General features: G+C 38.9%; 2 protein-coding genes across 2 annotated transcripts; one reads left to right on the top strand and one right to left on the bottom strand.

Annotated features, from left to right (window-relative positions):
• Positions 1 to 358: 358 nt before the first annotated feature.
• LOC146625013 (uncharacterized) lies at positions 359 to 6216 on the top strand. The gene is made up of 3 exons (XM_085363243.1): positions 359 to 427; positions 5097 to 5204; positions 5767 to 6216. Exons 1-3 carry the CDS (start codon positions 359 to 361, stop codon positions 6202 to 6204), a joined length of 615 nt encoding a protein of 204 aa, XP_085219369.1. The 3' UTR covers positions 6205 to 6216.
• Positions 6217 to 6360: 144 nt separating this feature from the next.
• On the bottom strand, positions 6361 to 11787 carry LOC146625012 (uncharacterized). The gene is made up of 12 exons (XM_085361887.1): positions 11548 to 11787; positions 11162 to 11246; positions 10972 to 11062; positions 10743 to 10831; positions 9488 to 9615; positions 9342 to 9393; positions 8405 to 8502; positions 8167 to 8303; positions 8018 to 8083; positions 7784 to 7830; positions 7470 to 7618; positions 6361 to 6751 (listed from the first exon to the last, which is right to left on the bottom strand). Exons 1-12 carry the CDS (start codon positions 11714 to 11716, stop codon positions 6429 to 6431), a joined length of 1434 nt encoding a protein of 477 aa, XP_085218013.1. The 5' UTR covers positions 11717 to 11787; the 3' UTR covers positions 6361 to 6428.
• Between the last annotated feature and the right edge of the window lie 2969 nt (positions 11788 to 14756).

Here is a 14756-nt window from a genome sequence, read left to right as displayed (position 1 = left end):
ATCAGTATCGCTGCAGGCATACACACGAGTATCTGTGCCAAGTGGGACTGAATATGGAAGTTTCAAGGTCAAAAACGGTTACGCCTCCTAGGGTGATTGAAAACGACCAAGCTAAGATCCTGTGGGACTTTCAGTTACAGATGGACAAACTCGTGATGAGTAACCAACTGGACATAGTAGTGGTGGACACACAGAGGAAGACAGCCATAGAGACAGATGTGGCTATACCAAGTGATAGCAACAACAGGATGAGGGATCTTGAGAAGCTTGAGAAATACCAAGGACTGAAAGAGGAATGAGAGAAGATAATGAGAGTAAGGCAAAAGTTGTCCCCATGGTAATCTGAGTACTTGGCGCAATGACCCCACACTTCATGAGTTGCTCCAGCAGATCCCAGCAACGACATCTGAGATATCTGTCTGGAAGAGTGCAATCTAGGAACAGCAACGCAAGACCCTCAAGCTCCTGAGCTTGAAGGATATAAGGATACCATATATCCTTGTATATAGCAATAATTTTGCTGTCCCTAGGATTACACTTTTCTAGACAGAGCTCTCATTCCTGGGAACTGGAATGATTCCTACTGGAGCTTCTCACCCAGTTTTATGCTATCACATGTTATAGTTATATCTGTCACTACCACCTTCTTCCTCTGCTTGTCCACCACTACTATGTCTGGTTGGTTTGTCCAGTTTGTCCATCTGTATCCCACAGAAGCTCAGCATGGTCATTCTTAACCACTGTAGGGTGCGTATCCAATTTTGATCTATGTGCAGGATTGTCTCTGGGCTCTTGCCAAATGCAGGCTCTGCAAAGTGGTAGGCCCCAGCCTCTATTGATCTGCTCAGAGTAGACCCCAGCTTCTATTGTGCTGTAAAGATTACCCATCTCTGGTTGGTAGTCTTTTTTCAATATCAGCCATTTCTATCCCGTCTTCTATTTGGCTGCTGTGCAGAGGCCTATCCTTCTATGATTGTTCCTCTTCTTGCTCCTCTTCTTTTTTGTGTTACTGCTGCCTGGGGTATTCACTAAGCACATGATCAGTTATGATCTTCTTTCTGATGCACTCATGGATCTTTGTTGTTTAATGGTGATGGATAGTGGTGTTGATACTCACTAGTTGCCAGCTTCTCTCCTCTTCTTAGCGTATAGTCTCAAGGTGCTGGTAGCTGGGATAGGCTCCAGCTCCCCTGCAACCCTCATAAGGAGAAGCAGAAAACAATGGCTGGATGGGATCCATGTGTGAAACACTGAGTCATAGAATTTTTTTAAGTCAATTCAATTCCTATCAGGGCCTCACTCATGTATTGAACCATGTGCCTGTTTATCTTATCTGCTATGATGCCTGACAGGAGCTTCCATGAGGTGCTAAGGCAGGTTATTGGTAGAATGATATCAATTGTTTCAGGGGACCGTTGGGGATCAGGACCATCCAGCCTTTATTTAGCCATTATAGGTGCGTCTTATCCATTAGCAGATGAGTACAGTTAGCTTCTTTGGAGAGCTGGTGTGAATCATCTCATTGGTTCAAATCCCAACTTGGGCATGTATCTAACAAAGGTTACCAGGGTAGGCCTTAAATGCTACTTACATAGCTTACATCAGAATATGATAAAAAAAAAAAAATAATACATATATATATAGCTAAAGCCATACCAGATTGGATGTTACCTGGATTACCAAGTTCCACATCAGTACATACAGGACCTACATATGAGAAGTGGTTACTGGAACAAAGAGGCATAAATGGACAAAAGATGAGAATTTGTAACCCCAGAGAATAGCGTTACATGAAGAGGATGTGGGGCCTATGCCTATGGACATGTCTTCTGAAAGAAAAATAACACTGATTCCAAAGGAAGGGAAAACACTGCAGGCTGGATGAAAAAAGAGTAAGGCAAAGCCGAAGAGAAAGAAAGCCAAATGCAGAAAGAGGAGGAAGGCATACAAGGAAACGTCGGTGAAAAAATCTACCAAAAGAAGAGGCTGCAGTAACTGCTACAGCGAAGAGGAAAACATATTTGAGAGAGGTGGGAATCAGAGATGTGATGAATAAAGAAGTGTACTGTAGCATAATAGAATCACAACCTTGGCAAGAACCTTTATCTTGTATCGAAATCCATGAACACCAGGAGGGAGCCTGTGAAATTATCACAGCGGCAGATAATTTACAGGATTTCTCCACTGATTTGACAAGAAGTGAGGCTCATGTAATCAACACAGGCTTCAAAAGTTTAATTTTACACAAAAAATATCAAGTTCTGCTCTCTTGTCAGACAAAGAATCCATGGAAAAAAACCCACAAAGAGACAATAATCATCTTTTACTGTGCATGAGTTGTCTTGAGAGTACAGAAGAAAGGAGAAAGAAAATTTGTAAAAAAGCAGAGATAAATTCAAAGGCAGCAGCAGGTAGAGGTGTGGAGGAAAGAGGGATATAAATAAGGTGAAAAGAAAGTGAGAGAGGAGAACAGAGCGGATTGATTGTTGCCCTGCAGCTCAGGAAGCAATCATGAAGCAGCAGCGTTCATGACCTCCTGCAGAAGGCTTTATTACTCTGCTTTATCTGCTGTTGAGAGGAAGCTTCCATGCTGCTGCTGAAGCAGCTCTTGACTGCAGTCTGCTGACGTGCCTGATGATCATGAACAGGATAGTTCTGGACAATTAAATGTCACCTTACTTTCTTACCATTCCCTAGTTCACCAACGACCTGTCTAGGGTTAGATTGTGTTTCAGAAACCGTTTTTCCGTTAGGAGCTTTTCCATTTTAGGGTTTCCAGGAGTGGATACATACCGCACCGCTAACACTAACCCAAATCCTGATATGCTCACTTCACTCCTGCATTATAGCCACCACAACGTTTTTTTAAAGTCTAACAGATTCAAACTCGCTCTGTTAAATAGGCAGACACAAAAACAGATACAAATTTATGTCATCCAGCAAAACACTGTCAAAACTCTTTTTGCCTCCTATTAATGTAAGAAAGCCTTACAAGAACACAGCCTTGAACATATGCCTTAGTTTACACTGCATGCATACAATACTTTATTTGACATTAGAAAATATTTTCTTTATAAAAAAGATTTAATTTTTAGATTCAATTTTCTTTATACAGAGCCAAATCACAACAATAGTCACTTCAAGGCGCTTTATATTGTATGGTAGACCCTACAATAATACAGACAGAGAAAATCCCAACAATCATATGACCCCTATGAGCAAGCACTTTGGCGACAGTGGGAAGGAAAAACTCCCTTTTAACAGGAAGAAACCTCCAGCAGAACCAGGCTCAGGGAGGGGCGGGGCCATCTGGGGTTGGGGAGTTACTCATGCCAACAACCTAAACTGGAGCTTAATGTAGGTGCTCCATCACAACTATGCCCCTGATCACAATGTAAAACACACGAGTTATTTAGCAGCATTAATACAGCTGTAAACACCATTTATTTAAATCCATCTGCACCAGTCTCTTAACCACACTAATGCACACTTTAACTTTGTATCTGCTTCCTGGAAAGTTAATCAGTGTTTTTGGGGTGTTTGTTGACCACTCAAGTTTAGGCATACACACACTTTGTTAAAAACCAATTCTTACCTCCTAAGACCTAATTTAGTCTACAGTGGGGAATTTTTGCAGCACCTACAGTGTAATCTGGCATTTGTTTTTTTCCACTTCTTTGTGCATTCCCTCCTGGATAATTTCATTCTATGGATACTTTTCATTTGGGAGTCCTTGTATTGACACTGTAACGTGACACTTATTCTCTCACTGATGAATTGAAAAAACTGTAGCCAAAAAGTAGTAGGAGAGAGAATCAAACGAACCAATCACTGTGTGTACTGGAACATGTAGTTACATTTCTAGGGAAGTGCAGGTTACACCGTTGTGTCTCAGAGGGGTTTGTGCTCACGACTTAGCTTCGGGATAGATTTCTCACAGAAGCGTAAATGTCCAGTAACAATGGTGGCAACATTTAGATACTTCTGCTTTTGTTATAAAAACACAGCAGTGAAAACTCACGTGGCCGCAGTAGGTTGTTTTCATTAAACAAAATGTTTTGGGTCATCAAAAATCTTCTTGTGATACAGTTTTTATTTATATTTTAGTCAAACAGTAATTTAAAATATCGTAGTCAAAACATTGTCTGTGTACCTCATTATAATTTTTAAAAATTGCTGGAGACATTTGTTGGGTATGAAGGTGATGTTGGCTGTAATTTAAAATTAGAAATCCATTAACTATGGTCTATGTTTGACTTGATGAAAGCAGTACGGTGTACATTTTAGGACATCGTCAGGTATCAGACAAAAAATTGTCAGGTGTCAGTTGTCAAAAAAAAAATTGTCAGGTATCAGAAAAAAAATTGTCAGGTGTCAGAAAAAAAAATTGTCAGGTGTCAGTTGTCAAAAAAAAAAAAAAAGTCAGGTATCAGACAAAAAATTGTCAGGTGTCAGACAAAAAATTGTCAGGTGTCAGTTGTCAAAAAAAAAATTGTCAGGTATCAGAAAAAAAGTTGTCAGGTGTCAGAAAAAAAATTGTCAGGTGTCAGAAAAAAAGTTGTCAGGTGTCAGAACACAAGGTACCAGAGAGAAAATCTTCCTGCAGGTGGCGCTGTTGTCATGTCCCACCCGAATTGATTTCCAAATACGTCATCAACGTGTGACCGTGGGAGAGCGTAAGGTCATTGACCTCACCGGAGTTTTACCGTGGTTCAGGCTCCTAACGACACAAGGTAAGTTTAACTTTTTCTCCCTTTTGTTCATATTTTTGCCACAGTTGTGTTATATTAAGTTGCAGTTATGTTGTGAAAGTTACATATCAGAGACGGAAAGCCAGTTTTGTACGAAACCAAATCAGTACTATTTTTGTCTGGCTAATTCATTCTAGCTAGCGACAGTGGTGAAACGTGATTCAAATTTAAACTGTTCAGTAATTGTTTTGTATACATTTCAGCAAATGGACAAGCTGAAAGCTTACGAGCAGTTGCATTTGAATACTAATCCTATTTGAAGTAATACATTTCCAGTGGTAGACATGTTAGATTGTCACACCTGGCTATGCATTGTTTTATTAATATTATATATTGTCTTGATAGCTTGAAGGGGATGATGCCGGTTTCATATCACTGGACTTATCCATGGCAGTAGAGTACATCCATGCACAGAGAATCATTCACCAGGATATAAAGCCAGCAAATGTCATGGTAAGCCATATTGTATTTTTCTTTTTCTCCACTTTGTTTTTGAAGATCAAAATAAAAATAGTATATTATTTATTTAACTTTATTCTCTTCAGTCTATTAAACACTACATTTGAACAATGAGAAACTTTTCTGGCATATTCATATAAAGGATTTTTTTTTTTAAGTAAGAAGCCTTACATTGTTTCTTTAATAGTCCAATTTTTCTTTAATATGTTGGTTCTTGCACACCTACAAAATTCCCAAACATGTTGTAAGTTTAGGCTTTACAAACTGAAAGTTTCTATTATTTTATTAGTCTGTACCACTTGCTTAAGTGGAATGGGGATTAAAAAATGCACAGGACTATAAAACCGGGTTGGATCATTAACCAATCTGTTAATTTTAATGTTGGGTATAATAAACAATCTCAGAATAAATCTGCAGTGATTGGGTGATCTGGGTGCTAAAAGCTTTGAGGGTTTTTTTTCCCCCAATTATGAGCTGTGGTCTTTGGAATGACATTTTTGATAACATTTGTGAAATTTTAGACAACCTGGTAAGTTCTCATATGTATACCTTATAGGTTCACCACCCTTCTAAGAAGGCAGTCCTGACAGACTGGGGCATGGCAAACATAAGAGACACTGTGATGCTTCGTCAAGGGAGTAAGTTCACTGCCCAGGCTACTGGTCCAGCTGGTGGCACATATCTTTACATGGCCCCTGAATGCATACTGATGTTTGAAGAGGCCTCGTTCCAGACAGACATGTGGTCCCTCGGAGCCACATATCTGGAGATCCTGACGGGTTCCGCTCCGTGGATGGTTAAAAAACAAAGAGAACTGGCTGCACTAATGGCCACCAAAACCCCACCACATGCCCTATCACATCTCAGTGACAAAAACAGTTTTCTTGGTGGTTTGGTGAGCTATGACCCAGACTCAAGGCCTTCCGCATCTGATGTTGTTAAGTTTCTCAAGTCAGGCCTTGATCTTACGAGCCGATATGGCTACAAGTGGTAATGTTGCTACAGTCTGCAGTTCAAAAGTCTTTCAATGTGAATTATGTTCTACATTATTGTTAACAAAAGTTGTGGTAAATGAAACACTGAATCATTATGAAAGATGGCACCTTGTCAATTGTATTTCAACATTTTATTGTACATTTTGTTGGTCAGACAGTTTTCAAATTACCTGTTGATTTTAAACAAGGATAAATAAATGTTAACAAACACTGTTGTATGATTTTATTGGTCATTGGAAATGTTTACTGGTGCACCTTCCATCCTCTCTCTCTTCAGAAAGATGTATATGTCATTTGCCTCGGCAAACGTAGAAAGTGTAGGAACTGCATTTCTGTTCATGGCAGTTGTGAGCTCTTGGACTAGCATGAGGTATGCAGCAAGGCAACCATCAGGTGTGCAGGGAAACTGGCTGTTTTCTAAAATGTTCTGGCACATGTCTCTGAATTCCTGGTTTGCTACCAGTGAAGGCTCTTCCCTCTCACAGATTAATTGCTTGGCATAGTCTAAAAGGTCTGGGTCAACAATGTGCAGCACATTGCCATATCCTGCGAATGAAAGACAATATTGAAAAGATGTTCACTTTGAATGTTAAAAATAAATGAATAATGACAAAGCTGTTCTAGAACCTGTATAAGAAGCAGTCAGTGTTTACAGATGTTATTACAGAAACTTAAAGATGGAAATATCACTCAAACATTTAGATAAATTTTTAGTTAAAGGTGTCAATATGAAGCCATTTTAGTATTGACAGTAGAAATTCAGAAATCTCTTATTGTACTACAAGTAGGCTTCTTCGGAAGACACAAAAGAGAAAGCACATTATAACAGTTTTACGCTCATTACACTGGCTTCCAGTATATTTTAGAAAATTCATTTTAAAATTTTAGTAATGACTTTCAATGCTCCGAATCGTGAAGCTCCTGCCTTAATTTCTGATCTTATAGAACCCCACGCTCCCTCTCCCAGCCTGTGATCATCTAATCAATGGCTGTTAGTAGTCCCACCAGAAGACCAGAGGCAAGAGATCTTCCAAAGCGGTGGCTCCCAGGTCAAGGAATGCTCTGCCTCCATCATTACGTTTCCTTGATTGCATTTATTCTGTATGTTCGATTGTGCTGTTTTATGTTTATCTGTTTTATATTATTGTGAAGCCACTTTGTGGTTTTTATCCTGTGAAGAGTGCTATATCAAAGTAAAAGTAAACTAATGAAAGTTAAAAAACAAACAAAAAAATAAAACCCCACAGGCTTTCAAATGACATACCAGGAGGTGGTGAGGTAAACAGAAGGTCGGGTTTCCCAAATGGACCAGGTGCATTGCGTTGCTTGCGGATGTCATGGGTGTTCCAAACTGTTTGCTCCGTTTTTAAGTCTCTTTGAAGCAGTGGCAAGTGTGAGTACTGCAAGCAGTTGCTATGAAAAAGGAGAATTAAAAAATTAATATGTTCATCTGCTTCTTTGAGGTAGAATAAGTAAAAGCTAAATTTTAATCAGTACTCAAAAAACAAAGGCATTCCTAGACCACATACTTTCATACTGCTGCTTGATTATTTTTCATGTCTAAAAATATTGACTTACATGTGCACAGGATTGTCCAGTTCAAGGATCCCAGACTCCATCATGGCCTACGCATGTTGTTTTGAAAAAGACATAAGTTGTGAAGGTGAGAATTTCATTAGTGAAAAGGTACAGATGTACATAAACACAGATTCTGGCCTTGTGTTTTCAGATAAACTAATCCATCGTATGTTTAACGAAATTTGGATGGCTACTCTTTGTTAATAGGTTTTACAGGTGAAAGATTTGCTTTACCTCAAATGTTGTCAGCCATTTCTTAATCCATGTCCGCTTTAAAATACTGTTGAAACATTCAGCTCTCTAAACAACAGAAACATGACATTATCAGTTTTGTTGTCAGGTTGTTACTTTAGAAATAGTCATTTACCAGCTTAAAGACATACCTGGTTGTGCACTGATGTCCCCATTCTGAAGCACCTCCATGCCTGATTCCCAAGATCTCGCATGTGAAATGCCATCTGCATTTGACCCACAACAAGGTTCTCCTTTCCTCTGTCCCCCCGAATCATTTGAGGACAGCCTAAAGACACAAACTGAAGATAATTAGTGAATGATGAAAAAATAAATTTATTAACAAAATGTAATCTTTTTTAACCCCCCATTTTTTAGTATATTGCATACCACCCTGTTCTTGAACAGCCTCAAACAAGTATCTGGCCACAAAGTTTTGCTTGCGGTTGGATGTGCCCACCTTTAGCCATAGAACCTTCCTGGAAAATCTGAAAAGAAAGAAACAGAAAAGTGGCCACTTGTACATATGATTTAATCATGTTTTGGCACTATGTTTGGTTTTTGTTACATTCCCCAAGAGTATGCTGGTTTTCCATTGTATTATGTCTAGGCGTTGTTTCTGGTTCCTCCGGCCATTTTGACTGCCATAGTTGTGTAGGCTTACATGCCTTTGGAATTGAATGTGACTCTTGACTGTGTTCAGACTGACGCGAGGGGAGAGCTGCCTTTTGTTTTGTAATCCCTTGTATTCTCCTGTTTATGTGTTGGTTAGGTAGGTTATCGTAAATTGTACATTTTATTTTCTTTGGAGTTAAATTCTGTTTACTTTATATCAGGGATGTTTTGTTTGTTGTGTTGGTCTTGGCCCTCCCTGAAATTAACTGCCAGTCTGAAATGGAACTTTAAGACTAGCAGGAAATAAGCCTTTTAAAAACCGCCATCTTGAATCCTCCTTCACTATTCATACTTTATCTTGGTCCCTTAGACCAGGCTTGGCCAAATCCAGACCTCGAGGGCCAGTGTCCTGCATGTTTTAGATATCACCCTGGGTAAACACACTTGAATAAAATGATTAGTTCATTACCAGGCCTCTGGAGAACTACAAAACATGTTGTGAGGGTAATTTAGCCATTTGAATCAGCTGTGGATCAAGGACACATCTAAAACCTGCAGGACACCGGCCCTCGAGGCCTGGACTTGCCCATCCCTGCCCTAGACTACTCAGGAGAGATAACACCTCAGTTTACCGCACATCCTTATCTTGAAGCAACTTTGTACTATCACTGAATATAATAAATTAAGTAGCGAATGCCATATTCAAACCTACCCATCAATCCCCAAATGTATCCACATTCCAAAGAACTTCAGTTTATCATTGCCTATATGAAACAACAAATAATAATTACAATTTGTTTCAACAGAAGTACCATCAAAACATGTTTGGAAGGTTAATTGAAAAGATAAAATAAATACCATCAATGTGCCGTGTGTCATTTGGACCACGGCTGATGTAATTCCGACGGGGAATTTTCTTCTTTCCAGGAGATCTCCTCTGAAGACCACTTGCATCCATATACCTCATTATATTAGCAACATCGTCTCTACAGTAACAATAGATTTTACTCTGAGCTCAACAGTAAAACAAGAGAACACTTGATCATATACACACTATTTAACCCCTGGAGGATCTTAGAAAAATGCATACGCTATCGGACCTAGAGCCACAAATCGACCACGCCCAAAAAGTGCTATAAAAAATTTATATATTAATATTTTATTCCACTTTAAATTAGCCAATCTTTTAAAACTACTTCTCCCTGAACTATCCATGTAAAGTTTTAATTATATTTCGGGGGTTTTAACCCTTTTAATCGCAGTTTAATTACATGTGCGCACCGTTTTTTTTAGCCCCCCGAAACAAAACGAAATATTTTAAAAAAAAAACATTTGAAGTAATATTTGATTGTTATTATAATTAGGCCTTTAGATGGACTAAAGATTGGCACCAACCTTCATTTCGATCGCCTTTTATTTTTTTTTTCCGGACCAGAAAATGGTCTCCAGGCGGCAAATGCTCCTCCTCTAGGCCGGAATCGGTGCATGCTCCCGGGTTGACTCGCGACGATGACCGGGGCATGTTGCGTCGGACCCCTTTTTCCAACACACACATCCGGTACCACGTCACAACAAATACGTCATTTCCTGTTGATTAAAAAAAAAAATCCAACCTCAAACGGTCCTGGGGCCGAAAATTGTCCCGCCCGATCAGCGGGCGAAGCCGCTGCAGCACGCCGGAAATGACGCTTCATTCCCCGCAGGTCTCTTTAAGCAGCCCGCTGTTTTCCAGCCCCGGGTCAAATGTGGAGCAAGGGCGCCACCCGGTGGACAAATAAAAAAATTACAACTCTAAGGCCAGTACTGCAAGCGGAAGCGGAAGCATTACCGATCACGATCGATTTGACCGTAATTTTTTTGCCGTGAAAAATAGCGTTTATAATGGGTTTCAATGGGGCACAAATCGACCACTAGGTCCGATAGCGTAAGTTTATCGATAGCTTAGCCACTGAAGCTAATTTCCGGAAGTCATACTGAAATTTTAACAGTAAATGTGACCGAACTTTTTTTTGCAGACTTTCGCTATATTCCATTCAACACTGTGCAAATGGCAGGTAATCAAAATTTGAAAATAGCCACAAATCGACCCAAGACCCTCCAGGGGTTAACCAACCTGTAACAAGGCCGCACTCCTCTGACATCCCTTACCCGCTTTACCATTGCCCTGATTCCTTGTTCAGGAGACCACTGTTTCATCTCACTCTAAAAAACAAACAAACAGACAATTGAATGTTTGTTTTTTTTAAATCACTACAGAAAATAACATTTATTGTTTCTACAATAGCTCATGACACAGACTTCAGGAAAATATATATTTTTTGCACTGATGTTTTAACGCTTACCTCCACAGCTTTGTGGATTTCAGTAAAAGGTCGTTGGGGGCATCTTCGCTTCAACCCTAGAAGTTTTAAAACTCGTCTCAGATGCCTCTCACTGTTAAAAGACAACACAGACTTACATTATATTAAATGCAAACTGCATGTTTTGTCATTTTAGAGAGTTGTCACGGAAACTGTTGAAATGCAGACTTACCTTATTTTATGCCCATATGAATTCAGTGCACAGCTGATTTCCTTTTGTTTTAAGCCTTTGTTGAACAATGTTATTATCATCATATCTTGAAAGGTTAAGTGTAACAACAACAGTCTAATTGATCACCCACCTCTTACACTGAACATAAGTAATTAACCAGTAAAGTACTAAATCTTTTTATGTGGCAATTACACTAAAAGCATCGTCTATTCAGTGCCCACAAATAAAACATGTGTAGCAAAAAATACACTTCTTTGATATGAAAGAGGTGAACAGTAGTTAATAAATAAGTTGTACTTTAGTCATTTATTTTTAATGCTCTTTTTTTAATAAAAAAAAAAAAAGTATTTTTGGTACAGTCATGGGAACCAGCCAGAGTCGGATACTCCTTTCATCATCGTCAGATGACATATTGCAGCAAAGTCTAAAAACAACAACAGAAAAAAACATATCGGGATCAAAAAATATCCCGACAGTAGCAATATAGAAAAGAGAAATAAAGAAAAAGAGCGACAGAAAGGATGCAGGCTGCTCGTGAGCTTTCAGCTTGTCCATTTGCTGAAATGTATACAAAACAATTACTGAACAGTTTAAATTTGAATCACGTTTCACCACTGTCGCTAGCTAGAATGAATTAGCCAGACAAAAATAGTACTGATTTGGTTTCGTACAAAACTGGCTTTCCGTCTCTGATATGTAACTTTCACAACATAACTGCAACTTAATATAACACAACTGTGGCAAAAATATGAACAAAAGGGAGAAAAAGTTAAACTTACCTTGTGTCGTTAGGAGCCTGAACCACGGTAAAACTCCGGTGAGGTCAATGACCTTACACTCTCCCACGGTCACACGTTGATGACATATTTGGAAATCAATTCGGGTGGGACATGACAACAGCGCCACCTGCAGGAAGATTTTCTCTCTGGTACCTTGTGTTCTGATACCTGACAATTTTTTTTTTGACAACTGACAACTTTTTTGTCTGACACCTGACAATTTTTTTTCTGACACCTGACAATTTTTTTTCTGATACCTGACTTTTTTTTTTTTGACAACTGACACCTGACAATTTTTTTTCTGACACCTGACAATTTTTTTTCTGATACCTGACAACTTTTTTTCTGACACCTGACAACTTTTTTGTCTGACACCTGACAATTTTTTTTCTGACACCTGAGAATTTTTTTTCTGACACCTGACAATTTTTTTTCTGATACCTGACAATTTTTTTTTTTGACAACTGACACCTGACAATTTTTTTTCTGATACCTGACTTTTTTTTTTTTTGACAACTGACACCTGACAATTTTTTTTCTGACACCTGACAATTTTTTTTTCTGACACCTGACAATTTTTTTTCTGATACCTGACTTTTTTTTTTTTGACAACTGACACCTGACAATTTTTTTTCTGACACCTGAAAATTTTTTGTCTGACACCTGACAATTTTTTGTCTGATACCTGACTTTTTTTTTTTTTTGACAACTGACACCTGACAATTTTTTTTCTGACACCTGACAATTTTTTTTCTGATACCTGACAATTTTTTTTTTGACAACTGACACCTGACAATTTTTTGTCTGATACCTGACAATTTTTTTTTTGACAACTGACACCTGACAATTTTTTTTCTGATACCTGACTTTTTTTTTTTTTTGACAACTGACACCTGACAATTTTTTGTCTGATACCTGACGATGTCCTAAAATGTACACCGTAAAGCAGAGTATTTTGATTAATTTAACTTAAGGTAAAATTAACAAATACTTCAAAGGTTATATGCTTTGACCTCAAGCTCAACTCGTTAAGATATTCTGATGGGGCTCTGATGTCTGATGCTCTAAATTCTGCATAGCATATTTTGGAGGACATGCCATCCTGCCTCATTTCTGGCTTGGATCTAAGATATGAAAGCAGTTAAATGTAAAGATGAATATCAGCACAGATTGTTATTTTTCAACATCTTCCAGCCAAATATCAGAATCTGTTTCAACTTTAAAAAGTCCGTTATCAGTAAATGCCTATTTGAACCTCACAGCTGGAGAGAGATTCTAATTGAGAGTCTCTTTACTTGCTCAGTCCTGGGGAGAAAAACACTCTTTGTTTTGAAGAGAGGTGACAGTAGGGGGAAGTAAGAGAAAGTGAGTAAAAGTGATGATTAATCAAAGCCAACATGTGTCCTTTGATGTCACAGTGTGGCGTTATAATCATTTTCAATGATCTGAAGCTAATGAATGACACTCCTGCACTTGTTTCAGAAGTGACAGTTAATAGCAGCTGAGTCTCTTGGCAGCAGTTAGAAAATAGTCCAGGACATTCCTTTCTCTCTCTTCCATGTCACACTATCTTTTTGTTTCCTTTTTGCTTCCCTCCTCTTTCATTTTGTCCCATTTTCCCTTCCCTCTTGCCTCTTTCTCTTTGGAACATGATAGGTTACTTTGACACTTCAAGGTGCCAACTTAAAATTCTTTTTTTTTAAAAAAAGCTGCTACGGTTTATAATTTTATAATGAAAGTATATCAAATGACCAGTGTAAAAGACTTTGCTGATAGGAACAAGCTCACAGAGACTTACAAAACAACTCCTCTAGTCTGATAAAATGCTTTAGTATCACGCTTTTGATAAGACAGTCAAATATTCCTACACTTACTGTTTGGGACAAGATCAGTTAAATTAATTATCCATAGTAAAAGTCAACTGTTGATTTATTTTAGGTTGCATCATGTCAAACAAACAGCCAAGTGCCAACATTTGTTCTGAACTACAACAAAGCAGGCCAGCCCTCACATGAGCTGACCAAGCATCAGAATTGGGATACTGGAGGTGAACATCAATCACGTCAGGATCGATCCTCAGCTTGAGGCGTCACAACGGGACTTAACTAACCAATGGATGAAGTTGCAACGGCTGAGACTATGTAAACTGAAAAGCTGGAAAGTAAGACAGATGACAGTTGCACAGTTGTGCAGAACTGTGATATATGTTCTGTGGTACCAGTAGACTTACAAATGCAACACTGTTTAAACAAGCAGTAGACAAGTTAAACTTCCTTTGCAGCTGCTTTACTCTATTTATTTACTTGCAGCAACCTTAGCTCTGACATCCAGCAGCAACAACTTCTCAGAGAATTGTAATCGGACACTAAAATCACAATCATGGGGTCTCACATAAGGAAGATAGTGTGACCTATACTGTAAATATTTTCAGCTGTTGGGAAATTATCTATTGAAACACCCCCCATATATGTGCTTTGTATGTGGTTCTCCAAAGGTTGATTTTGTTCATCTGGACGTAGCGTTTTGTGGGAGAAACGTTTCGTCACTCATCCAGGTGACTTCTTCAGTCTCAGCTGACTGCAGCTCCCCCCCCCCCGACACAAACAGAGTAACATAGTGTACGCTGTTAAGTGCCAGGAGGATTGCCAGGATTTATACATCGGGGAAACCAAACAGTCTCTGGCAAATGAGATGGAGTCTATTTACACCTACAGGCCAGTGGACACTCTTTCAAGGATGAGGATGTAACATCCTGGACAGGGAGGAACGCTGGTTTGAGGGCGGAGTCAAGGAGGCCATTTACGTGAAAAGGGAAA

This window comes from Diplotaxodon limnothrissa, linkage group LG9 (assembly GCF_057381915.1).
Source record: "Diplotaxodon limnothrissa isolate DT_005_m linkage group LG9, D_limnothrissa_male_GT1.1, whole genome shotgun sequence".
In the NCBI taxonomy this organism is placed as follows: Eukaryota; Metazoa; Chordata; class Actinopteri; order Cichliformes; family Cichlidae; genus Diplotaxodon; species Diplotaxodon limnothrissa.
This window is presented reverse-complemented; position numbering and strand designations above follow the sequence as displayed.

Coding starts and splice junctions, on each gene's coding strand:
- LOC146625013 (XM_085363243.1), top strand. CDS start 359: ATGACCCCACACTTCATGAGTTGCTCCAGCAGATCCCAGCAACGACAT. Junction 428..5,096: donor TGAGATATCTGTCTGGAAGA/GTGCAATCTAGG, acceptor TTGTCTTGATAG/CTTGAAGGGGATGATGCCGG. Junction 5,205..5,766: donor TAAAGCCAGCAAATGTCATG/GTAAGCCATATT, acceptor TATACCTTATAG/GTTCACCACCCTTCTAAGAA.
- LOC146625012 (XM_085361887.1), bottom strand. CDS start 11,716: ATGGACAAGCTGAAAGCTCACGAGCAGCCTGCATCCTTTCTGTCGCTC. Junction 11,247..11,547: donor ATCTGACGATGATGAAAGGA/GTATCCGACTCT, acceptor TAACCTTTCAAG/ATATGATGATAATAACATTG. Junction 11,063..11,161: donor TCATATGGGCATAAAATAAG/GTAAGTCTGCAT, acceptor GTCTTTTAACAG/TGAGAGGCATCTGAGACGAG.